At 40.5% G+C, this 27,137-nt stretch overlaps 2 protein-coding genes across 4 annotated transcripts; one reads left to right on the forward strand and one right to left on the reverse strand.

Moving 5' to 3' along the window:
* Positions 1–76: 76 nt before the first annotated feature.
* On the forward strand, positions 77–2,989 carry LOC108259063 (ATPase H+/K+ transporting subunit beta). Its single transcript, XM_017458202.3, has 7 exons — positions 77–324; positions 1,454–1,582; positions 1,673–1,786; positions 1,876–2,081; positions 2,156–2,218; positions 2,302–2,394; positions 2,482–2,989. The coding sequence occupies exons 1-7, from the start codon at positions 213–215 to the stop codon at positions 2,638–2,640; spliced, it is 876 nt and encodes a 291-aa protein (XP_017313691.1). The 5' UTR covers positions 77–212; the 3' UTR covers positions 2,641–2,989.
* Positions 2,990–3,078: 89 nt separating this feature from the next.
* On the reverse strand, positions 3,079–26,422 carry tfdp1b (transcription factor Dp-1, b). 3 transcript variants are annotated; one of them, XM_017458201.2, is made up of 13 exons: positions 26,188–26,422; positions 23,678–23,760; positions 17,448–17,559; positions 15,031–15,137; positions 13,534–13,661; positions 11,379–11,541; positions 8,365–8,511; positions 6,864–6,932; positions 6,612–6,760; positions 6,364–6,530; positions 4,828–4,867; positions 4,332–4,410; positions 3,757–3,895 (listed from the first exon to the last, which is right to left on the reverse strand). In XM_017458201.2, the coding sequence occupies exons 2-13, from the start codon at positions 23,690–23,692 to the stop codon at positions 3,893–3,895; spliced, it is 1,179 nt and encodes a 392-aa protein (XP_017313690.1). In that variant the 5' UTR covers positions 23,693–23,760; positions 26,188–26,422; the 3' UTR covers positions 3,757–3,892. The 3 variants fall into 3 exon arrangements, with proteins under 3 accessions (XP_017313688.1, XP_017313689.1, XP_017313690.1); XM_017458199.3 differs by lacking the exon at positions 4,332–4,410 and having other exon boundaries at positions 3,079–3,895; positions 26,188–26,421; XM_017458200.3 differs by lacking the exon at positions 4,332–4,410 and having other exon boundaries at positions 3,079–3,895; positions 17,493–17,559; positions 26,188–26,419.
* Between the last annotated feature and the right edge of the window lie 715 nt (positions 26,423–27,137).

A 27,137-nucleotide genomic window follows, 5' to 3' on the forward strand; every position in this document is an offset into this window, starting at 1 on the left:
TAATCCTACCCAGAGTTATGCATGTTAATTGTGTGCTTATCACCATATATAAAAAGACGTGTGATAGGGGCACAACCGTTGTGCCCACACGACGCAGAGACCAGGGGACGGGTAGCCCAAGTGAAAGAGGACAGCTTTTAAATTAATTTGTGAAAACTGACAATTTGGGAAGATTTTCTGCAAACTAGTAGCTCCCAGTCAAGACCTATACAATGGCTACTCTGAAGGAAAAGAGAACCTGTGGCCAAAGGTGTGAGGACTTTGGCCATTTTGTTTGGAATTCCGATGAAGGGAAATTTATGGGAAGAACACCAATAAGATGGCGTAAGTACTGCAAATTCATTCCTCAGGTAAAATTGAAATTAATCATCTGAATAAACAGTTGAAGTTGAAGTACAGCTTTCATTTCCTCAATCAAGTTAAAGTTGAAAAGTAAAAACTTTAAGTAAATTTGAGTATAAACATACTTTAAGTATGAAAGAAATTGTTCAAATAAGAAAAAAGAGATGTGTACCATAAATTTGATAGTAAATTGATGCCCCCTTCACCAAGGCAAATGAGAAAACCTTACCCAAGGCTAACTAACCTTTTGCCTAAAATGTCAGCTATCATGATACTAACTAGTGTAATGCTAATACCTAGCGGTCACCACACAAACTGTGTTACTATTACATAGCAGCAGACAGATTACAGCAGAGGTCACCAACCCTGTTCCTTGAGATCTGCCTTCCTGAAGACTTTAGCTCCAACCGTAATGGTGTCCACCTGACCATCTAAATCACTGCCTTAAGAAGTTCTTGATCAACTAAAACAGGGCATGTTAGATTTTGGTTGGAGAGGAAACCTTCAGGAAGGTAGATCTCAAGGAAGAGGGTTGGTGACCATTATTACAACAACGGGTATTAAGTTCTATTCTTGCTGTTACATCTGTTAGTTTAGATTTGTTAGGAATTTAGATCCTTGGATCTCCTTGAAATGTAGAGAATTAGAAAATCGAGATTTTCCTTTTAAAATCTAGTCAAAAGTATTAGATGAAAAGAAAACTCAAGTAAATCAACAGACTGTTGCTGCTGATAAAATGCTAAAGCTCAGCTTTAACCAGTAGAGCCGTTTGCTAAATTATCAAGGATATATTCCATCTTCAATGCGTCTTGCTTATATTCTGCACATTTTCCAAAATTCAATTAGCAAGGGCGCACAAGCTATGACCTCCTTATGACTTTCTCATGCCCTTTTCGTGTGCAGTGAATTATGGTGTATTTGCTTTTGGTTAAAAGGTAGTCACGGCCTTGTCGTGAATGTTGCTGACAGATAAGACCGAGAGATAAGCAATAATTTGCAGAAGGATATCAAGAATTTGTTCATGCAGACTGATGACGCATGATTGTATACTAAATAAAAGTGAGCACCGTGAGCTACACGACTTTTACACTTTCACAACTCTTTATTTCAGTGTACATCAGCCTGTATTATGTAGCATTCTACGTGGTGATGACAGCCTTGTTTTCCCTGGCCATCTACGTACTCATGTACACACTGGACCCGTACAAACCAGATTACCAGGATCGATTAAAATCGCCAGGTTAACAAATCTTTAAAGCTGTCTTTCCTTGTGATGCACATATATACACGCAGTGCTTTCAGGACGTCATTGCTTCATGCTATTTTGTAGGTGTAATGGTTTGGCCGGACACGTATAATGATGAAGAGCTAGAGATCACCTACAACATGTCTGATAAGAATAACTGGATGACAAAGTCTAAAATACTTCAGGACTTCCTCGAACGTACGTATCAACTCTTCATGTACAAACCCCAAAAGTGAATATGGTCTAACAATTCATTCTTTTTTTTTTTTTCCCTGCCTTTAATTCAGCATACAACGATACGATACAGGCACAGTGCAATCATTACAACTGTACTTCTGGAAAGTACTTCATCCAACACGCGTTCGACGCTCCAAAACATACAAAGTGGTCCTGTCCATTCTACCAAAGCATGCTGGGTAACTGTTCCGGCATTGACGACCCCACATTTGGTTACAACACAGCCCAGCCATGTGTAATCATCAAGATGAACAGGGTAAAGTAGGATTGTATAGAAATAATCCAAAAGGCTGGCTTCCAGTGAATTTGCCTACTTATTGTTCTTCTCAGATCATCAATTTCCTGCCGAACAATGGAACAGGAAGCGCGCCATATGTGAACTGCACTGCGCTAGTGAGTGTGGACCATATTAGTCGATGGATGTCAAACACTGATATGACCGATAAACCTAATCTGAAGCGTGTGTCTGTTTACAGGAAGGTCAAGATAATGTTCGTGGCTATACGTACTACCCCACTAATGGAACTCTCGACCTTTCGTACTTTCCATACTATGGCAAGCTGGCCCAGGTACAGCACCTTCGACGTGTATTCTGCTTTTTCAGAGATACCTGTAAACGTCACGTCTCAGTGAACTTGTGTTGTATTCTCTCCCAGCCAACCTACATGAATCCGCTGGTGGCTGTGAAACTTGATCTCGTTAACCAGAGGCATGCTGTGATCCAGTGCAGGGTAATGGCCAACAACATCGCTCATCAGAACTACTACGATCCCTACGAAGGAAAAGTGATCTTTCATTTAACCGCTTTGAGTTAGCCATGTTCATTCAAAGATTGTGCCTTGTTTTTTCAATTTTATTTTCCATGTCATTCCAGTATGAATCAATAACACAAAAAAACTTTGCTTTGCAAATCAACCTTTGTATTAGAGACAATCTTAAAGATTTTTTAAAAAAAAAATCTAGTTGCATTAACTTGTCCAAAATGTATTGTTTTTTTAATTTAAAAATGGTATGTAGGTTAATTATCAACATACAGTAAGTCTTAAAATAAAGATATGAATAAAAGAGTACAAATACCGTGTATGCTTTTGTTAGCCCTTCCTGAAATAAGAAGTTTAGACACACAGAAGAACTGCAGAACAACCCCATGTCCATATAAACCCATATAAAATGTATATTATCTGTAAGATATTTCTTCTCCTTTCAAAAATAATTGTTAAAAAAAAAAAGAAAAAAAAAAGGAATTTACATAATGAACATCTGCGGAACAATTTAATATTCATTTCTTAACTAGACACACTGCGTTTGTAATTACAAATCAAATGTTATTATAACGTGACACTTGGTGGAAGGTGTTCAATCCAAAACCCACCTATGGTAAGAAAACGGTTGCCTGTATGAAAAGTAACAGTTTAACAAAAAAAAACAACAAAAAAAAATCTGCCACATCAAACTGAAGGTTAGGAAAATGGCTATCCAATAACTCAAAGCAAATTCAAATCTTTGGACAGGAAAAGTCCATTTAAATTGATGGTCACAGTGGATAAAGTACAACTAGAGGATCACACTGAAGTCTTAACTTCCAACAGAATGAAAAAAAAAAAGTGTTACAAAAGAATCAAACAGTGACGAGGAGGTTAAAAAAAAGGAGGGGGTGTGGTAAAAAAACAAACAAACAAAAAAACACTAAATAATACTAAAAAAAAAAAAAAAAAAAAAAAAAAAAAAAAACTATTTCAAAAGCACCACTGAGATCCTTGACAAGGCAGCTGCGCTTTGCTCAGCAGACTGTGAAGGGTTGCTAAGAACATACAACCATACGAGGATTTTCAGAGGTCACAAAACAGAAACCTCTCATCACAACATACATCACACCACCGTGCTGTAGGCGGTGTTGACTGAGGCGAAAGCAGGGCGAAGACTTAATCTTCATCATCATCATCAAAGTCCTCATCATCCTCATCTTCGTCCTCTTCCTCGTCCTCCAGGAAGGATGCCGGAGTATCACGAGAGCTGCCATGGTACGAGCTGTTGGAGCTGGAGGCCATAGTGGCAACAGCTCCATTATCACTATAAAAAGATAAAGAATAAATAATTAATAAATAAAGACGAGGCACGTCAAGGAAAATAATCAATGTTGGGGTGGTGTGATGCTTATTAATGAACGTCACACTGTACTTTTTTATCTGTTTATAGTTACATTTAATGTGTGTTTCCATAAGACAAGTTGGTTTCTGTTAAAACTATAATATTATAACTATAAATACTATCATTTCCTTTTCTCGCCTTCTTAAAAGACATGTTCTTCAGATGTCGTGGAGCTCTTCTGTGAATGATGCGGCCAAAAATGCTTGACTTTGCGCTGACTTTTTTCAAAATCTGTGATGCAACTTGCCGAGTTAACTTCTTGAATTGGTGAAATTGCATGAAATTGTTCTGCACGGTCTTTCGCAGTGATGTTTGTTAGTAAAATTAGATGTTTTAGCTGTACTCATTTTCAACGTACGTGAATCGATGAGGGCTTTAGCTGATTGCACGCTGTGATGACGTCACGTGACGCGTCTTGGCCCAAATCTATGGAAAATCTGCAGTAATTTTGAAAGATCACAAGCCTCTCCGAATATTGCAAAGTTTGACAGATTTTGCGTTCGTTTCTGCGATTACAAAAATAATTTATACATAATAATTTCTTGCTTTTCAACCGGAAACATGTACACCTGCCCCCCATGTTGAACGCTATTGGCTGTTTGCTGCAAACGTCTGGTTTTTATGAGCACACAGAGCAAACCTCGGTTCAGGGTTAAAACCTGGGTTGAGTGAGACAGTTGATAAGCAGAATCATAAATTTAATTAACCCGCGTTAGGAATGTTTGGTTTCGTCAACTCAAAACTTACTCCGGAACTCTGAGTTTGTTCGACACGCTTCGGGAGGCAGGCCTCAGAGTTCCCACAACGCGTTTGTATTTCTGAGAGAAATTTCGCAGAATGGCAGAGGAACTCACCTGTTTGTATGAGAATGTCTGTGGACTCCCTGTGCCATATCTAAACAAACACAAACATTAGAATAAAATAAGATTGATTTATTTTACCCAATTGTACTATACTGTACAAGTATTGTAAAAATACTGCCGTCAGTAATTCACTCCATATGCTTTACTTTGGAAGGGGAAAAAAGAAAAAAAAAACCCAACCATACAACACAGTTGTGCTGTAGGTTAATCAGCCCTATTGGGTCCAGAAGTATAACTCTACATGAAAAATGCACAATTATTCAAAATAGTTAGGTTAAATGAAAATAACATCTAATCAGCCATGTGTTACTCAGCATAGCAGTAAAGTTATGACTGACAGGGGTTTCCTGTTGGCCAGGTGTGCCCTGTTAGATTGACTGTAATCAGTAAATAGCTCTAAACATCTACTCTTGGTTTGAGCCCTGGCTTCTGCCAATGAACACTGCATTTGTTGCTAAAAAGGAAAAGCCAATATGAAGACCAGAGAGCTGTGTATGGGAGAAAAGCAATCTTGCAATACCATTTTGTAGCTGAGGAAAGAGGGAAAATCTATCAGAGCCATTGCACAAGCATTGGGCATAGCCAATACAACCATTTGGAGTGTCCTGAAAAAGATACCACTGGTGTACTAACAACCAGACATTGAACAGCTCGGCCAAGGAAACAGCAGCAGTTGCAGAATCACTGTGAGAGCTGTGAAGAAAAAGATAAATTCCATACCAAAAGACGCAAACCAGTCATCAGCAGTAAGAATCAGAAAACCAGATTGGAATTCACAAAGAAATACAGAGGAGATGAGCCACAAAAGTTCTGGAACCGAGATTAACCTCTACCAAAGTGATGGAAAGACCAAAGTGTGGAGAAAGAAAAACAATTATTCATGATCCAGAACACTAGAAGCTCATCTGTGAAAAATGGTGGAGGTAGTGTCATGGCTTGGGCTTGCACGGCTGCTTCTGGAACAGGATCACTAATCTGTATTGATGATGTAACTCATGATGGTAGCAGGAGAATGAATTGTCCTCCTGAAGAGGAGACTGAAGGGAGAAACCCCACCCCACCCCCCAAAACCAAAAACAACCGAGAGAGGCTGCGGAAAAAGCCTGGAAAAGCATCACAAAAGAACCGTTATTAATAATGTGGTTCTTTGCATATAAACTCGATTAATGGAATATGTAATAATAATTTTAAAAAGTGTCAAATTATTACTGAAATTTCATTAACCTTAGGCCACAAAATCTTATTGGATTAACCAACTTCACATCAGCTACCAATCAGGGAGGGTGAAGACAAATACGTGCTTCCTCAGACACACGTGAAGCCAGCCAAACATTTCTTTTCAAATTGCTGTGGCACAGGGTAGCGCCACACGCTCAGTCCTCTAAATGGACACGGCGAGCGCAAACAGCTTACAGTCGTGGCCTCATACACACGATTTATAATAGCCTTGCTAAATGTGCAAATACAAATCAATGGCCAAAAGAGGTTGAGAACCCCCGTCTTAGTACTTAGAGCTTGTGTTCTGACCTGTTACATAAGGTTCCAGCGCTTTAGGTATGAGGGTTCGGGCTATCTTCAGATTTTCCGGCGTACATTTGCCCGAGTCGAGCCCAAGCGCCATGCCCATGCGCTTCAGCACCTCGATGTCGTCATGGATCTCAAACATGTTGTCAAAGTTAAACAGGTACTCAAACCTGTGGAGGACAACACGTTTACGCTGAGCACGCTTGAGGAACGTCGTGAAAAGCAGGAGAACGAGTCAGTGTGAGTCTTACTTGTCATTTGAGATGCTGCAGTCGATGACTGTCTTCTTGCTGGTGTTCACTATGATGAAGGGGAGGTGGATGACTGTGTTGGGAGGAGGTCTGTGGTTCTTCTGCTCTGCCTCGCGATTCCTTTGCACCAGGCGCTTGAAGGCTATTTGCTAGATTTATTTTTCATATGTTCAACACAAAAGGTGTGTGGATTAGGAGCCATAATAGACTTGTGGTTTAAATAAACATGTTCATACCCATGTGTGCGCGTACCTGTAGTATAAGCTCTTGAAGCTGAGACTGTTTCTGCTTGATTCTTTCAAGTCGTCGCTGGCGCTCGGCCTTTAGTGAAGGAGACACACTCTGAATCAATACAGTACACGAATAACACCGCATGCATGCACAAATCAAGAATGTTCTGCTGATTGTACTGATGTTCTGCTGAAAACCTCTGGCCAGGACATCAAGTTGTGTGTAAAGTTTTACCCAGGAAGTGAACAGTCAGTTCTCGAAGTTGATGTGTTGGAAACAGGAAAAATGGGCAAACGTAAGGATGCGAGCGACTTAGATGACGGGAGTCAGATCATCTCCAAAACAGCAGGTCTTGTGGGGTGTTCCCGATATGCAGTGATTAGTACCTACCAAAATTGGTCCAAGGAAGGACAACCGGTGAACCGCAAGACAAGCAGTTATTTAAACCGGTCAAGCGCTGTATTTATCCAATCACGGTTGTTGACACAGCAAATATGCAAATAAGAACGTTAACCCAGGATTTATGAATATACAGTGTGAAACGTTAGATTATGAATACCCATGAATAATTGTCAACCCTGAGTAAAGAACAGGCAGTGTGAAACAACCCAGATATTGGGTTGTTTTTGATGCATGTGGGGAGCGAAGGCAAGCCTGTCTGGTTCGATCCCACAGAAGAGCTACTGTAGCATAAACTGCTGAAAAAATGCTGGCTATGATGGAAAGGTGTCAGAACACACTGCATCACAGCTTGCTGAGTAGCTGCAGTCCAGACAGAATGCCCATGCTGACCACTGTCCACTGCCGAAAGCATCAGAACTGGACCATGGAGCAATGGAAGAAGGTGGCCTGGTCTGATGAATCACTTTTTCTTTTACATCATATCGATGGCTGGGAGTGTGATAAGAGATGGCACCAGGGAAGAAGGCAAGCCGGTGAAGGTTAGTGTGATGCTCTGAGCAATGTTCTGCTGGAGAACTTTGGGTCCTGGCATTCATGTGGATGTTACTTTGACACGTACCACCTACCTACACATTGCTGCAGACCAAGTACACCTCTTCATGGCATTGATATTCCCTAATGTCAGTGGCCTCGTTCAGCAGGATAATGCTCCCTGACACACTGCAAAAACTGTTCAGGAATGGGTTTGAGGAACATGACAAAGAGTTCAAGGTGTTGACTCGCTTCCAAATTCCACAGAACTCAATCTGAAAGAGCGTCTGTGGGATGTGCTGGACAAACAAGCCCGATCCATAGAGGTCCGACCTCGCAACTTACAGGACCTTCTGCTAACATCTTGGTGCCAGATACACCAGCACATTTAAGAGGTCGTGTGGAGTCCATGTCTCGATGGCTCAGAGCTGTTCTGGCAGCACAAGGGCAGGTTGTTAGGCAATATTAGGCAGGTGGTTTTAATGTTATGGTTGATTGGTGCATGTTTTGACCCATTCCTAAAATGTCTCTTTTGAATTGAACTGTACTTTAGTCATGTTTTATGCATGTGTACATATTGGTTTCTAACCTCCAGGTCCTTGCACTCCTGAGCAGAATTAGTTGGGAAGCCGATCCATTTGATTTCCTTCTTGTCTTTGGAGATGATGTTCATCGCCATTAGGACATTTAATGCATCATATACCCGCCGCCGAATGTTCTTCTGGTCATAAACATGCTATTGGTACAGAAACATATGGAAAACACAAGTCAGATCAATCAAGAAGAAAAAAAACAACAGAGGTTTTATTATTGTGGGGAATAATATAAAATATAGACAGGAAAAAGGTCTAGAATAGTGTGACAGTTTTTTGAACAAAACAAAGAGATCATTTTATATTTTAGAAAACACTTTAAACCGTTTACAATAAACAAAAATGATTATGAAGGTAAGTTTAGAGCAGTGGTTCTCAACCAAGTGGGCGTGCCCCGGCCAGAGATCGGAAGAGGGGTGCAGATTGTTTTCAAGAAAGAAAGAAAAAAGACACAGACAGGGCATCATTTGGGTCCTCTGTGTATTTTATTGCTTTTCAAATAGAATGTGCATAAATGAAAAACCCCACGTTCCCTCTCCTTCTGCATTTTCTTTTTGCTAGGGAGGGGTGGAGCTTAGCCTGCCTTTTATCTAGCGGTCAGTGCAGACCAGTGTTGCCAACTAAGCAACTAAGAGTCACCCTTCAGTGACTCTTCTGCAAAAAAAAAATAATTTTTTTTAAGCACCTTGCGACAAATCTATCAACTTTTTGGACAAACCTTAGCAACTTTCCAAATATCACCAGTTCTGCGAGGCCTTGCTTTCCCGCTGCACTCACCTCTCTCTGGGTCTGCTCTGTTCAGCGAGTGTCTGAGAGCCAGAGATTTAACAATGTCATGGATAACGAGACGCGCCCTTCGTCCTGATTTACATCATTCACATGTGAATGTTTTTAGAACGCAAGCTGAATGGAATGCAACGTGTTTCACTTGTAAAATAGTCCACGTTATTACAGCCTAGTTCTCTTGTTCAAAGTAGTTATAGTGTTCAGAAACAGTTTATATCATTCATGTTCAATACCTGTCCATTATATAGTTTTATAAAAGTCATTAGTTATTTAAAAAAATCATAAGTTATTAAAAGTAATTTAAAAAAGTAAAAAACACAAAAGCAAAAAATATCAAATCTATCTATCAATCAATCAAAAACAGATTATAGATTAGGTAGATAGATAGATTTTATATAGAATAGATGATCATTGCCTCGAATATAAACTTCTGGTTTAGAGGACTTGGCGTCCATGGTTTCCAAAAGGAATTTCAAAATGTATACTCTTTTTATAGCCAATCATGTTACTGACCTGTTGCCAATTAACCTCCAGCTGTTTCTTTTTACTAACACTTACTTTTCCAGCCTTTTGTTGCCCCGTCCCAACTTTTTTGAGATGTGTTGTGGCCATCAAATTCAAAACGACCTTCTTTTTTTCCCCATAAAATAGTACATTAAATAAGTTTAAACATTTGATACATTTTCTATGTTCTATTGTGAATAAAATATGGGTTCATGAGATTTGCGAATTACTGCATTCTGCTTTCATTGACATTTATTTACATAGCATCCCAACTTTTTTGGAATTGGGGTTGTATATTATATATTATATATATAACATGTGTATACATATATACACATACATACATATATATACACACACACACACACACACACACACACACAAAGTATCTCAAAAAAGTGAGTACACCCCTCACATTTTTGTAAATATTTGATTATATCCTTTCATGTGACAACACTGAAGAAATGACACTTTGCTACAATGTAAAGTAGTGAGTGTACAGCTTGTGTAACAGTGTAAATTTGGTGTCCCCTCAAAATAACTCAACACACAGCCATTAATGTCTAAACCGCTGGCAACAAAAGTGAGTACACCCCTAAGGGAAAATGTCCAAATTGGGCCCAAAGCGTCAATATTTTGTGTGGCCACCATTATTTTCCAGCACTGCCTTAACCCTCTTGGGCATGGAGTTCACCAGAGCTTCACAGGTTGCCACTGGAGTCCTCTTCCAGTCCTCCATGGTGACATCACGGAGCTGGTGGATGTTAGAGACCTTGTGCTCCTCCCCCTTCCGTTTGAGGATGCCCCACAGATGCTCAATAGGGTTTAGGTCTGGAGACGTGCTCAGCCAGTCCATCACCTTCACCCTCAGCTTCTTTAGCAAGGCAGTGGTCGTCTTGGAGGTGTGTCTGGGGTTGGTATCATGCTGGAATACTGCATACTGATCATGCTCCGCTTAAGTATGTCACAGTACATGTTGGCATTCATGGTTCCCTCAATGAACTGTAGCTCCCCAGTGCCGGCAGCACTCATGCAGCCCCAGACCATGACACTCCCACCACCATGCCTGACTGTAGAAGACACACTTGCCTTTGTACTCCTCACCTGGTTTCCGCCACACACGCTTGACACCGTCTGAACCAAATAAGTTTATCTTGGTCTCGTCAGACCACAGGACATGGTTCCAGTAATCCATGTCCTTAGTCTTCTTGTCTTCAGCAAACTGTTTGCGGACTTTCTTGTGCATCGTCTTTAGAAGAGGCTTCCTTCTGGGACGACAGCCATGCAGACCAATTTGATGCAGTGTGCGGCGTATGGTCTGAGCACTGACAGGCTGACCCCCCACCCCTTCAGCCTCTGCAGCAATGCTGGCAGCACTCATACGGCTATTTCCCAAAGACAACCTCTGGATATGACGCTGAGCACATGCACTCAACTTCTTTGGTCGACTTACACTGTTACACAAGCTGTACACTCACTACTTTACATTGTAGCAAAGTGTCATTTCTTCAGTGTTGTCACATGAAAAGATATAATCAAATATTTACAAAAATGTGAGGGGTGTACTCACTTTTGTGAGATACTGCATATATAAATAATTGCTTTTATCCATCTCTATTCTTTCCACCCCAACACTCCATTGTCTGTATTTAATTAAGAAGCGGTAGTAAAAAGGCACAAACTCATCTAGCAGAAGCACGTATTAATGGGGAGAACTTACAGCGTCATTGGGAGAGATGTTGTCTCCAGAACTCAGCTCAGTCACCAGCTCGTCTGCGACCTCATTATAGGAGGTTACGCCTTTCTTCTGAACCTTCTCGCACACCTTCATGGAGAAATGTCTCAAGCCTTTCCCATTCTTGTCCCCTCTTCTACTGCTGCGTCTGTAGGAGAGAAAAACACTCATTAAGATCTCGGATTCATTCCAGGTGATATTTACCCCTCGTCATCCGACCTTGAAATAGAGCTGTCGATCTGCTCTCTGTAACTTTACAGTTATTATATGAGTTCAAATCCAGTGTTCTAGACTGCAAAGTGAAAACATCTAAGGTGTCCAGCTTTTAGGGTGAAGAGTTATGCTGCTTTTAGCACTGGCAGGAATTATTTTCTAGGATACGGGCACTCTGATGGTTCAAGCACTGCATCTTAGACTGTGACAAGTTGAGCAAATATAGTTTAATTTTTCCTTTCATTACAAAATATTCATGTTGACCTACAGCTAGGGCTAGGCAGTACAGCTAAAAAAAATTATCACGATATCATGTTTCATATCATTTGGTATAAACATATTTTGACGTGTTTTTCTTATTTAACCAAAGACCAGTTTAAAAAAAAAAGAAAAAAAAAAAAAAAAAAAAAAAAAAAAAAAGGTTTGAATTTAACCACTGATTTTGTTCCTCCCTTCAGTCTCCTCCTCGGAAGGTGAACTGCTGCTGAATTAGGTTAATGTCTGGTGATTGACTTGGCCAGTCTAAAGCCTTCCCCAATAAAGTCCTTTGTTGAGTTGGCATCGTGTTTTGAATCATTCTTTCCTCCCGATTAATTTGGATGCAATTGATTAAATTGTTTTTGTAGACTACTGAATTAATTCTGCTGCTATCATGAGTTCCATCATCAGAAAAGATTAGTGATCCTGGTTCTAGAAGCAGCCATGCAAGTCCAAGCCATGACACTACCTCCACCAATTACGTTTACAGCATTTGGCAGACGCTCTTAGCCAGACTGACTTACAATTATCTCCATTTATACATCTGAGCAATTAAGGGTTAATTAAGACCTTGCTCATGGACCCCACAGTGGCAGCACGGCAGTGCTGGGGTTGAACTCATGACCTTCCAATCAGAAGCACAACATCTTACCCACAGAGCTACCACTTGTTCTCCACACTTTGGTCTTTCCATCACTCTGGTAGAGGTTAATCTCGGTTACAGAACTTTTGTGCCTTATCTCCCTCAGCTCTCGAGGTCTTCTTCCAACGGTGGATACCTTCAAAACCGGTCCTGTGAAGATCGTTGATGTCACAGACTGTTGTTGTTGGGTTTTTCTTCACAGCTCTCACAATATTTGTCATCAGTTGTTGTTTTCCTTGGCCAACCCATTCGTCACCTGTTGTTCAGTACACCGGTGGTTTCTTTCTTTTTCAGGACACTCCAAATTGTTGTAATGGCTAAGCCCAATGTTTGTGCAGTGCCTCCGATTGATTTTTCTCTCTTCTCTCAGCTTCAAAATGGCTTGCTTTTCTCCCATAGACAGCTCTCTGGTCTTCATGTTGGTTTATCCTTTTTAACAACAAATGCAGTCTTCACAGGTGAAACTGAAGGCTAAAACTAACAGATGTTCAGAGCTATTTATTGTTTAAACAACCAATCAAATAGGACACACCAGGGTAACAAGAAACACCTGTCAGTCACATGTTCCAGTATTTTTGCTCACCTACAAATTGGGTGGTCTGATACAAAATGTTCTATGTTGTTTAACACGTCTACATATAAATACCATATGCTTGTATTTTGCTTGTATTTTCTCATTTGTAAGTCGCTTTGGATAAAAGCATCTGCTAAATGAATAAATGTAATACCAGGAAATAAAAGCTGAAATTCTAAACTCTTCTCATATTCATGTTTTAATCTCAAACCCAAACGTCTTCGGTCTACAGCAAAAACAACTGAATTGGACTTGCTGCAGGTAAGTGGCATTATTTAATCCTAGCTGCTAATAACAGGTGCTTCTGATACAGCATAAAGCCAGAATGGGGACTGAGACAACTGGTACTCAGTGATCATAATTTTATTTTTTTTAAAAGGCTGTGTTACAGTGGTGTGTATTAAAAATCCTACTGAGATCCAGAGAGGTGGCACAGAGTGCACATGACGTACCCACTGGACCAGGGTGAAGACTCTCGCGCCTGTGTCTGTGGCGTGAGGAACTGAGCACTAGGAGTTCTGGGGCTGGTTAACAGAGCGGCAGCAGCAGGAGCACTGGGCCTCTGAGGAGTGCCAATCACCTACAGATACAGATTACACAAATCACTCTCAAAATTTACCATTACTCGACATACCATTTAAACAAGTCAATATTAATACTTGCCACAGAAATTCAGCATTGTAAACTCCTTTTCATTAACAAAGTTTTAACAGCTTAGCGATTTAGACTCTTTAGTCCTTAAAGGTTGGAAAACATTACAGATCCTCCAAGTACTATTATATCGTTGCGACGTTTGCACATTTTATAACCAAATTGTCACATGCTAATGAATTGAGAATCCCATTGTATTTGCATGGTGACCTGGGGAAACCTTTTCATGGTGAAATTGTGTCATTTCCAACCATATACAGTCAAGTCTATAAGTGTTTGGATGCTTACACTTTTCGTAATTTTGCCTCTGTACACCACCAATCAAGCTTAATTTCAAATTCACTTTTCAGCTTTAATTCAAGGGGTTTAACAAAAACATTGCATTAACCGTTTTAGGAATTAAAGCCATTTTTTTAAAGCCTGTGAAAATGGAGGAGGGACTCTAAAACTTGGCTGTAATTCCAAAATGGTTGAAGCAACATTTTTGTTAAAGCCCTTGAATTAAAGCTGAAAGTCTACACTTCAATCACATCTTGATCGCTTCATTTCAAATCCATTGTGGTGGTGTACTGAGGCAAAACTACAAAAACTGTGTCACTGCTCAAGTACTTATTTACCCGACTTTATAGTTCCAAAAAACTACAGAATTTCCATAGCTGAAATGTATGCTCTATGAATGCATCTCAACCACGAGTAATTTTGTAGTATACTTGTAGTAAGTCTGCCAAAAGTGAAAAAAAAAAAATGTATTTACGAACTGCAGCGCAAGAGGATCTGATAATTTAATATTCTAGCTTCAGAAAACCTCACACATATTTGGTTTAACATCATTGTATCATTTATATTAGTGCGACAAAGTGATGAGAAACAATATCCCCGTGTCCACCTCCCACCCGGCTCTGGCTGAGAGCTTGTGTCTGTAATTGGATGATAGCGATGATTTGCGCTCTAATCCTGCTGACTCCAAACTTCTGTGATCAGCTTAGGTGGAACTCTCACGGGTCACCTCGCTTAATGTTAATGGAGGATTTTATCGGCGTTGTGCTCTGTACATATTCGAAAGGAAGGATGGGGAAACCTCATTGGAGGAGAGAAGAGGTATTAGAGGGAGCCCCGGCTCTAATTAGGGAACAGGTAGAACCTGTGAGAAGGGGAAGGAGCTCTGGTGCAGGGCAGATTAGTCTTATTTGGGAATGGAAAGTCCTATCACATAGTCAGAGACAGTGACAGTCAAAGCAAGACAAGAAGTGTAGTCCCTCCAGTGACCCTGGATGGTTATGACCCCTTAGATGTCTTACCACATGTGAAAGCACATTAACGCCAGGGCCTCCGAGTGCTTTAGGCATTATCTGCTTCACTCCGGTGACAGAAGAAGGATGGACAGTCACGAGAGACACGACAGCACCTGACAGAGAAAGCAACAGATAACAGTACGTCCAACATAAACACACAGGTCTGAAGGTCTGTACAGAGCAAGGCAACAAAACATCAACGTTCTGTTAGGTTCTTGGGTTAAACAGAGCTCTGGATGTTCAGTTCAAAAGATGGACTCCCTGGACACCTGCCCTCTGCTGGAGGTCTTAATCAACTGCATGGTGTTGAAACATGAACAGACACGAAACACAAGTGTGTGGTGTATTGTACGCAATGTTCGTTCACAAGCAGCTTTTTACAGGGAACACCAAAATGCCGGTGGAGAAAAAAGCTGCTCAAGCATAAGAAAAGATCTTGCGCACAGCAATTAAGAAAGTGTGCATGAAAACTTTTCTAGTCACTACGCGTGAACTAAAACAGACGAGCGGCACCACGAGTGCCTGGTGGTTATTGTCAAACCCTTGTATGTACAGTACGTGGACTCCAGTTTCCAGCATTGAAAATGCTGTTTTTGACCATTTTCAGCTAATCATTTTCAGCAGCATCCACATACGAAATATAATTAACTGATGTTAAAACATTTAATCGATTCTTCAAAGGTCCTTGTAAATAGGGGTGGGCAACATGATGTGTATATCACGACTCTTGGGGGTAGAGGTCGACCGATCGATTGGTTTTGCTGATTAATCGGCACAGATAACCGATTACTGGAACACTATCGGTTACCGGCAAAAATCCACACACGGTTTTTCCCGGTTGCGTCCGTTGCCTTTAGAGGCCACTCTCATACTGCATAGAGGTGAAATTAAAAACCATCACTAATTTTGTTAGTTATTTTTTTCGTTTCGGTTTTCGGCCAAGTGCCTCCAGAATTTTCGGTTTCAGGCAGAAATGTTCATTTCGGTGCGTCACTACTTAACCGTATTGCTGTATAATATAACTATTGTTCTGGTGTTGATTCTCTCCTTCACATGTTAAAACCTTTTGTCAAATTGTGGCAGATGTACACTACTGGTCAAATGTTTACACACACTCATTCTTTATTTTACCCCACCCCCCATTTTATAATAATAATAATAATAATAATAATAATAAAGTCATCAAAACTCTGGAGTAACACAAATGGAGCTATGGGGATTATGTCTTGATTAAAAAAAAACCCCAAAATAAATCTAAATAACCCTTTTTGTATGAATAGAATTTACAGAAATGTATTCTTGGTGTTTTCTCAACCGATTTCTTGAGGAGATGATTTTTAAACAGTATTAAAAGTTCACACCTACGCTGAAGCACTTATCAGCTGCTTTTCGGAATATTTCACTCCGAGTCGTCTGTTAAAAAAAAATTTTTTTTGTAAATAAAATGTTAGTTATCTAATGAAAGAAATGAATACGTCGGCACGATTATATCTCTGTCTACAACACTGATTTCACACGTTTAATCACACCTTAAGATCAAAAGGTTTTGAAGATCATGAGAAACATTTCAGTCGAGTGTCTGTGAACTTTTGACCAGTCGTGTATTTCTGAATGTATTTATTAACTGTGCATTTTTAAGGTTTGTGGAAAATCGCACATATGATACAGACACAGTGTTTACACGTAAAGCGGCGGTCACGATAGACTTCCAGCATTTCAGAAATTTCTTCAGAGACCGCTGTGAATATGGGCAGTAACCGGATATGCTTGCACTGTTATTAATATGTGTTTCAGTGTTAAAATACACCTTCTGTTCCTGTATGCAGCGACACTGCAATCTAGGCAGCTTCTCCTTTAATGTTGATTTTATACTCTTTTAAAGCCATGTTGTATTAAAAGGGACGGTGCAACACCGCTATAATCAGTGCTTCCTCTATCTTGGATTTTCTGAAACGGTCACGCCGTGAAGTTTCGATCTTCCGTTGGTCACACGTCTTCACGTGATACGAATTCACAGGTCAGAGTTCACTATGCTTGAACTTTGGTATGCAGAGTACCGCTTAACGTCTTCGCAAAAAGCTCGCGCTTCTGGTCTCCAGCATTCACCCGAGTACGAACGGAAGTCAATGGAAATTTTCGCATGCTGAAAAAGTAATGTGACCGCCCCTTTAGACTGGAAAACTCTGGAGTATTAAAAAAAATATTATTCCAAGCAAGCATCACTGTTATCAGTGTCTGAGAGTCCGGTAACACAGACATTATGAAAGGCTAAGTGCAAACAAACTCTAACATGGATACAAGAACACTAAGAATTTGAATCAAACCTCTGGGAAATTCACTTAAACCCAGATGGAATATTCCTGAATCTGTAATCTCAAAGCAGACCCTTACAGTAATAAATAAAGTCATAAGACGTGTTCTACCTTCTCTGACGAACAGCACACCTGGATTCCGAGGTGGGAACTCACCTGTTCCAGGACTCACGTTCTGAGTGGTAAAAACCTTCAGCTCTCCACTGGCTTCCTTCAGGCCACCCTTTGTGGGAAGAGAGGGGGGGAGAAAAAAAAGAAAGAAGGGGGGGGGGGGGGGGGGGGGGGAAGGAAAAAAAAAAAAAAAAAAAAGGAGAGACGGTTAGGGATCAGTCACAACTAGACATTAGATTGGGTTATTGGCCTAAACAAAATGAGGGTCCTAATCACAGCAACTTTCTGGTCAGTGCATAAGAGAGGGTGGACAAATCATACATTTATTTAGTAACCCACTTCTCAGTCCATATTCTGATTAACAAGGCTAAAAAGAGGTAGCTAACCACTAAACACGTTTCGATACCAAGTGATACTATGTGATGTAAGCCAGGCGGAACATGGCAAACTGTGCTCTGTGAAAATATTAAGAGGAAGGACTACAGCAGCATCCTACAAACACAAAACTAAAATATCCTTATACCAAATGGCTGATAAAAGATAGAGAAAGTGGTTTAGTGGTTAAGGCTTTGGGCTACTGCCAAGTTACCACTTAAGTCATTGAGCAAGACCCTGAACTAAACTTAAACTGTGTCTCATTGGCGAGTTGTTCTGGATGAAAGCGCTGAATAAACTAGTTATAAAGAACGAGTCTCAGTGAACCGTTTCATAAAGTCCCTGATGAGTAATACCATGTAGTTTATTCATTTTGGAATCGGTACTTTTATCAACAAATACAGGAAAACTACCAGGTCTGGAAAAAGATGGTATTGATACGTCCCTAGTAATAACGTATGGTGAGCTGATTAGCTAGTTAAGTACATTAATACAGACTAATGGGAAGGAATATGAATACCCAGGGAGGGGACGACTCAGCCATTGTCATTATCCTCTCCCACTTAGCGCAACATTAAAACTAGCATTATGAGATCGCGTGTTCGAATCTTGACCGTGCTATAGCCGCCCATGGCCCAGAGCCAAGACAGCAAAATTGGCTGTGTTCTCTGGGTGGGAGGGGTGTTATATTGTCCCTCCCCTGTCCATCAGAGTGACACTAGCCAAACATGGGCATCTGTGAGCTCATGTATAGTTGGGTCCATAATTATTTGGACAGTCAATTTTCCTAGTTTGGCCTCTGTTCACCATGACAACAGATATTAAATAAATCGAGTCCCTCCATTTTCACAGGCTCAAAAGTAATTGGACAACTGACTGATAAGCAGTTTCAGTGCACTGTTTCCTCGTTATTTCATGACATATTAAGAAAAAAAAAAGTATGGAGTTGATTCCAAGCATAGTATTTGCATTTGATTTGTTGTTCATGGAAACTCTCAATATGCAGTCCAAAGAGGTGTCGATGTAAGTGAAGGAGTGAAGTGAAGTGAAGGAGGGTGTCATTAGTCAAAAAACAAAACAGACCTTTCCTCGTTGAAGAAAAACATCTACCCAAGTCAAGAACACTCTGGAGGAGGAAGGCGTATCGTTGTCAAAGTCTACCGTCAAGAGACGCCTATATGACTGTAAATACCGAGGGTTTACCTCAATACGCAAACCACTGATAACAGTCAAGAACTGAAAGGCAAGATTAGACTTTACTAGAAAAACTCTACAGAAAAGCCTGACCAGTTCTCGAACAGGATTCGTCAGACAGATAACACCAACTTTAACTTGTACCGGAATGATGGGAAGAGAAGAGTAATAAGGAAGGAAAGGATTGCTCATGATCCAAAGCATACCACATCATCTGTCATACATATGGAGGATGTGTTACAGCATGGGCATGCACGGCTGCCGGTGGAGCTGGGTCACTGGTGTTTATTGATGATGTGACTGCTGATAGAAGAAGCAGGATGAATTTTGAAGTATAGAGCTAAACTTTCTGCTCAGATTCAGTCAAATGCTGCAAAAACCGATAATCCTTAAACAGCCAATTCAGTCACATGACATCAAACCAAAGTTTTTCACTTACTGAAGACAAAACTGAAAGCAGAAAGACCCACAAACCAGCAGCAACTGAAAGCAGCTGCAGTAAAGACATGACAAAGCATCTCAAGAGAGGAAACTCAGCATTTAGTGATGTCCATGTGCTCCAGACTTCAGGCAGTCATTGACTGCAAAGTATTTGTATTCAAGTATTAATAATAGGACTCATATGTATGTACAGTGAGGGAAAAAAGTATTTGATCCCCTGCTGATTTTGTACGTTTGCCCACTGACAAAGAAATGATCAGTCTATAATTTTAATGGTAGGTTTATTTGAACAGTGAGAGACAGAATAACAACAAAAAAATCCAGAAAAACGCATGTCAAAAATGTTATAAATTGATTAGCATTTTAATGAGGGAAAAAAGTATTTGACCCCCTCTCAATCAGAAAGATTTCTGGCTCCCAGGTGTCTTTTATACAGGTAACGATCTGAGATTAGGATCACATTCTTAAAGGGAGTGCTCCTAATGTCAGCTTGTTACCTGTATAAAAGACACCTGTCCACAGAAGCAATCAATCAATCAGATTCCAAACTCTCCACCATGGCCAAGACCAAAGAGCTCTCCAAGGATGTCAGGGACAAGACTGTAGACCTACACAAGTCTGGAATGGGCTACAAGACCATTGCCAAGCAGCTTGGTGAGAAGGGGACAACAGTTGGTGCGATTATTCGCAAATGGAAGAAACACAAAAGAACTATCGATCTCCCTCGGCCTGGGGCTCCATGCAAGATCTCACCTCGTGGAGTTGCAGTGATCATGAGAACAGTGAGGAATCAGCCCAGAACTACACGGGAGGATCTTGTCAATGATCTCAAGGCAGCTGGGACCATAGTCACCAAGAAAACAATTGGTAACACACTACGCCGTGAAGGACTGAAATCCTGCAGCGCGCGCAAGGTCCGCTGCTCAAGAAAGCACATATACATGCCCGTCTGAAGTTTGCCAGTGAACATCTGAATGATTCAGAGGACAACTGGGTGAAAGTGTTGAGGTCAGATGAGACCAAAATGGAGCTCTTTGGCATCAACTCAACTCGCCGTGTTTGGAGGAGGAGGAATGCTGCCTATGACCCTGGAACACCATCCCCACCGTCAAACATGGAGGTGGAAACATTATGCTTTGGGGGTGTTTCTCTGCTAAGGGGACAGGACAACTTCACCGCACCAAAGGGACGATGGACGGGGCCATGTACCGTCAAATCTTGGATGAGAACCTCCTTCCCTCAGACAGGGCATTGAAAATGGCTCGTGGATGGGTATTCCAGCGTGACAATGACCCAAAACACACGGCCAAGGCAACAAAGGAGTGGCTCAAGAAGAAGCACATTAAGGTCCTGAAGTGGCCTAGGCAGTCTCCAGACCTTAATCCCATAGAACATCTGTGGAGAGAGCTGAAGGTTCGAGTTGCCAAACGTCAGCCTCGAAACCTTAATGATTTGGAGAAGATCTGCAAAGAGGAGTGGGACAAAATCCCTCCTGAGATGTGTGCAAACCTGGTGGCCAACTACAAGAAACGTCTGACCTCTGTGATTGCCAACAAGGGTTTTTAAACCAAGTACTAAGTCATGTTTTTCAGAGGGGTCAAATACTTATTTCCCTCATTAAAATGCAAATCAATTTATAACATTTTTGACATGCGTTTTTCTGGATTTTCTTGTTGTTATTCTGTCTCTCACTGTTCAAATAAATCTACCATTAAAATTATAGACTGATCATTTCTTTGTCAGTGGGCAAACGTACAAAATCAGCAGGATCAAATACTTTTTTCCCTCACTGTATGTATGTATGTATGTATGTATATATATATATATATATATATATATATATTACACACACACAAGTTTGTCCAATTACTTCTGAGCCTGTGAAAATGGAGGGACTGTTTAAAAAAATGGCTGTAATTCTAAACGGTTAATGCAGTATTTTTGTTGAACCCCTTGTATTAAAGCTGAACGTCTACACTTCAATCATGTCTTGATTGCTTCATTTCAAATCCATTGCGGTGGTGTACAGAGGCAAAATTCCGAAAATTGTCACTGTCCAAATACTTAGGGACCCAATTGTACGTAGAAGAGGGTGGATTGCACCTAGTGAGTTATGCTACCCTGTGACGCAGCATGAGCAGCAGTCTGGCTGGTTTCATGCGTCGCAGAGGAAGCACGTGTTAGTCTTCACCCTCCCCCCACTAGATAGCAGTGGTGTTGTAGGGGAGAGAATCATTTTACGGAAAAAAGAAAAGAATAAATAAATAAATAAAAAAGTACAATACCCTGCTTGCATAAGTGTGCAAACCTTTATATAATTGGGAACGTGGCAGTGTTCAGAATTAACCAATCACATTCAAACTCATGTTAAATACTAATATACCTAGTACAGCGTACACCTGCCATCAATTAAAGTGACTGATTACGCCAAAATAATGTACAGCTGTTCCTATAGGGCTTTCCTGACATTTTCTTGGTAACATCCAAATAGAAAAGCCATGGGCCACAAAGAGTTTACTAAGCAAGTACAGGATATCATTGCTGAAAAATATCAGGAGAGGGATAACAAAAAAAAATCCAAGGCATTGGGTATACCATGGAATAGTATAAAGTCAATCAATAAGTGGAAAAAAATATGGCATGACAGTGACACTACTATGAACAGGACATTCCAGTAAATTTGATGAGAAGATGAGGAGAAAACTGGTCAGGGAGGCTGCAAAGAAGCCTACAGCAACATTAAAAGAATTACAGCAATTTCTGGCAAGTCCTGGTTGCTCCCTACATGTGACAATTTCCTGAATTCTTCATATCTCTGGGCTGAGGGATAGAGTGGCAGTACAGAAGCATTTTTTATCCAAAAAATTTAATTAAAAAAAATAATATATCCAATCTCCCAATACCCCATGGAATAATGTGTTATGGTCTGATAAGAACAAAGTTGAACTTTTTGGCCATAATACCAAAAGATATGTTTGGCACAAAAAACACATCACCAAAAGAACACCATTCCACAGGGAAGCATGGTGGTGGCAGTATCATACTTTCGGGCTGCTTTTCTTCACCTGGAACTGAAGACTACAATAAAAAGACAAGATAAAAACTTACCAGGGAGGCTGCCAAGAGACCTACAGCAACATTAAAGAGCTGCAGGAATATCTGAGTACTGATGTACTCTCTGTATGTGATAATTTCTCATTCTTCACATGTCTGGGCTATGGGGTAGGGTGGATAGAGGGAGGTCCTTTCTCACAAAAAACATCCAAGCTAAACTAAATCACCCAAAACGATGTGGCAAAATGTGTTATGGTCTGATGAGATCAATTCCAAAGGGTATGTTTGGTGCAAAAAAAAACACACCAAAAGATCACCATACTCACAGTGAAGCATGGTGGTGGCAGCATTAGGATTTAGGGCTGTTTTCTTCAGTCAGAACAGGGGCTTTTATCAGGGTGGAGGGAATCATGAATAGCTACAAATACCAGTCGATTTTAGTGCAAAACATTCAGGTATCTGCTAGTAAGCTGAAGATGAAAAGGAGTTCCACCTTTCAGCACGACAATGACCCAAAGTACACATCCAAATCAACAAAGGAACGGTTTAACCAAAAGAAGATCCATGTTTTTGAATGTCCTCGCCTGAGCCCAGACCTGAATCCAACTAAAGATCTGCAGGGTGACCTGAAACACGTTGTGATGCCCTTACAATCTGACAGATCTAGAATGTTTTTGCAAGAGTGGGAAAATTTTGCCAAGTCAAGATGTACCACGCTGAGAGACTCTGAATAATAATAAAATCAAAAGGTGCTTCAACAAAGTATTAGTTTAGGGGTGTGCACACTTATGCAACAGGGTTACTGTAAACTTTTATGTCTGTTTTTCACGTTATTTGTATACTTTGCAGTTACACATTAAAGGTGATAAAAGATCAGACATGATTTATCTTATAACACCAGGGGTGTGTAGATTTATGTCCGTTGTACATAACGGACATGTTTTATCACATGCAAATTCCATACAACTAATTCGAATAATAAACAGGAAGCAGATACAACCGTGTGGATTTTACAATTTGTCAAGCAGCAGCCCAGTGGCACATGCTACACATCCTGTGATGTTCAGAGCGGATCAGCAAATGTCAGTTTCCTCTTTCAGTCTTTTACGCTGTAACAACGCTGACATGGTGTTAGTCATTATCCTAATTGTCCTCATGACACTTACATCTCTTGCCATCATGTTTGGCTCTTGCAGAAGCTGCAAGAGCGTCTTCTCTGCTGCACGTCTCGGCTTCTGGTCTCCTTTCCCTGGAGGAAGACGGACAGTTTGGGTCTCTACATTCACTTCAATACAGAACTGAAACCATGCATTAGTTCCACAGCAAAGAGATCGCAGGGTGGGTCAGATATGAAGCTCACGGGACGGCGAAAAGCCACACTGAAGGAAATGAGAGCATTTTAAAACTAACAGTGTTCACTGCGTCTGGTGTAAACTGGGATTTACTTCAACATGTGGATTTTGCTACAACCTTATTCCTGTTAAACACACATTGTGACAGTATTTCGAGTTGGACTATCATGTTAAATACTTACCGTAAACTCCAAAAGTACTGGAACGGCAAGAACAATTCTTTTGTTTTTGCTAGACACTGAAGAGATTTGGGTTTGAGATCAGAAAATGAATATGGAGACGGTAGATTCCTTTCGTTTCCTGGTATTTACATCTAGATGTGTTAAACAACCTAGAACAGGGCACCTTTGGTGGCAGACCACGCCATTTTTTTAGGCAAGCAAAAGTATTGAAACAGATAGTCTTAATGTAAATAACACTTATTATTTGGTTGCATATTCCTCGCTTGTAATAACTGCATCAAGCCGGTGACCCACTGACATCACCAAACTGTTATTTTTCTTTTGTGATCCTTTTCCAGGCTTTTACTACAGCTTCCTTCAGCTGTTTGTTTGTTTTCGGGGTTTTTTTTTTTTTTTGGGGGGGGGGGGGGGGGGGGTGTTCTCCCTTCACTCTCCTCTTCAGGAGGTGAAATGCTGCTCAATTAGGTTAAAGTCTGGTGATTGACTCAATCAGTCTAAAACCTTCCAATTTTCCCCCTGATGAAGTCCTTTGTTGAGTTGGCAGTGTGTTTTGGGTCATTTTATTGCTGCATGATGAAGTTCCTCCCAATTAGATTGGATGCACTTCTCTGTAATCTGGCAGACAGAATGTGTCCGTAAACTTCTGAATTCATTCTGCTGCTACCATCATGAATTACATCATCAATAAAGATTAGTGAGAATGTTCCAGAAGCAGCCATGCAAGCCCAAACCATGACACTACCTCCACCGTGTTTCACAGAAGAGCTTGTAGTGTTCTGGATCATGAGCAGATCCTTTGTTTCTCCACACTTTGGTAGAGGTTAGTAGAACTTTTCTCGGTAGTAGAACTTTTGTAGATCATCTCTGTATTTCTTTGTGAATTCCAATCTGGCTTTCTGATTCTTACTGCTGATGAGTGGTTTTGTATCTTGTGGTATGGCCTCAATATTTCTGCACTTGAAGTCTTCCTCGAACAGCGGATTGTGATACCTTCACCCCTGCCCCGGGGAGGTCGTTGGTGATGTCAGACTATTGTCTTTGTGTTTTTCTTCACAGCTCTCACAAGGTTTGTCATCAACTGCTGTTGTTTTCCGTGGCCGACCTGTTCGTCATCAGTTGTTCAGTACACCAGTGGTTTCTTTTGCTTTTTCAGGACACTTTAAATTGTCATATTGGCTATGCGCAAAATTTGTGCGATGCCTCTGATCGGTTTCCCCTCTTTTCTCAGCTTCAAAATAGCTTGCTTCTCTCCCATACCCTGATCCATCATCTCATCTCATCTTTGATCTCAAACCCAAATGTCTTCAATGTAAACAAGAGAACTGGCCTTGCTGTATCCAGATCAAACTCCTGTGCTGCTCACCGACATGGATAAAAGTCACTTTATGACTTCAAATTTATCTTGTACAACAGAATTTGTGTTTCAAAATAAAAATTAAAAAGAAGAGCAGAAATAATATTCGTGTGTAGATGTGAGGGTAAAGAAGGAAATATCTGTTTGGGGGAGGAAGCATGTGGGGGCGTTTTGATAGATGGACTGTGTGGAAATAAAATATTTTTAAAAAACTATAATTCATAAACAAAAGCATTGTAGCAACAAGACCTCACAAATATACAGAATCTGGGTATTTATTTATTTGACTAAACTAACTACATGCTTGAGCCAGTCTGTTAGTGGAGTATTTCTAATTTTGGGTTAAGTAGGCTGATTTACATGTTTTAAAAACAAAAACTTTTTGAGTTTTTGGAGTAAAAGGGCCGGATATTTAACTAAAATGAGAACTCACAACACGAAAGAAACCGCTTGTGTTTCTAAATATCTGAACTATAATGTAGTAAAGTTGTTGTGAAGGAGCGCTTCATTAATGCGGCAGGAGATAAACCAGTTTCACTTGAAGGAAATCCAAATAAACCCGTTTACTGAGTGAAGTTGAGCGAGTCCACCTTTAAAACTAAGTGTTAACAAGCTTGCTGAGCTAAGTGGTTCGCTAGCTCAGAGGCCCGAGTTATGCTAACTGGAGCTAACAGGCTACCTTACTAGCTGGCTAACTATAATTAAGGTTAGCTAGGTTAGTCCTGATAGCTGCTGCTGCTGCCGCTATTAATCTGCACAGGTCGGGGTGTCGGGGTTGTGTCGCTTACCTCAGCTATGTTTCCACACTTCCTGTCGTCATTATAAGTTTTTGGATTTATTGTTACTTTAGAGGTCGTAAACAGTCGTTTCAGGTGAAGTTTAGTGCTGGTGGTGGTGGTGTGAAACAGGCTAGCTAGCTCGCTATAGAGGTTAGCTAGCAGAGCCACTACAAGCCCAGCTATATTGTTGAGTTAGCCATCAAACTAATCTTGGCGGTGTCCTACGGTGCTGTGATGTGATTGGAGACGCACGCTGTGACGTGTGCACGGCGTCAACATGGCAGCCCCGCCCACATGTTGTTTTCAGTTTTTGGCGCGCCGTTGAGCAGCGCGCGCACGCACGCACACACATGCACACGCGCACACATTCACACACATACACACAAACACACACCCTCCTTCTTTTTTTCTATAGCTTTTTATAACAGCATCTCTGACTGTAGTGCTGTAATTCAAATAACATATTCATATTAATGCACTCCTTCTAATACTGCATATTATTGTTTCTATAGTAACAACCAGAGAATTCTTCTAATGCTGTATGTTATTGTTTCTATAGTAACAACCAGAGACTTCTTCAAATGCTGTTATTGTTTCTATAGTAACAACCAGATACTTCTAATGGTGTATGGTATTGTTTCTATAGTAACAACCAGATACTTCTTCTAATGCTGTATGTTATTGTTTCTATAGTAACAACCAGATACTTCTTCTAATGCTGTGTTATTGTTTCTATAGTAACAACCAGATACTTCTTCAAATGCTGTATTATTGTTTCTATAGTAACAACCAGATACTTCTAATGCTGTATTATTGTTTCTATAGTAACAACCAGATACTTCTTCTAATGCGGTATGTTATTGTTTCTATAGTAACAACCAGATACTTCTTCTAATGCTGTATGTTATTGTATCTATAGTAACAACCAGATACTTCTAATGCTGTAAGTTATTGTTACT

Source organism: Ictalurus punctatus, chromosome 26 (genome assembly GCF_001660625.3).
Source record: "Ictalurus punctatus breed USDA103 chromosome 26, Coco_2.0, whole genome shotgun sequence".
NCBI classification, from domain to species: Eukaryota; Metazoa; Chordata; class Actinopteri; order Siluriformes; family Ictaluridae; genus Ictalurus; species Ictalurus punctatus.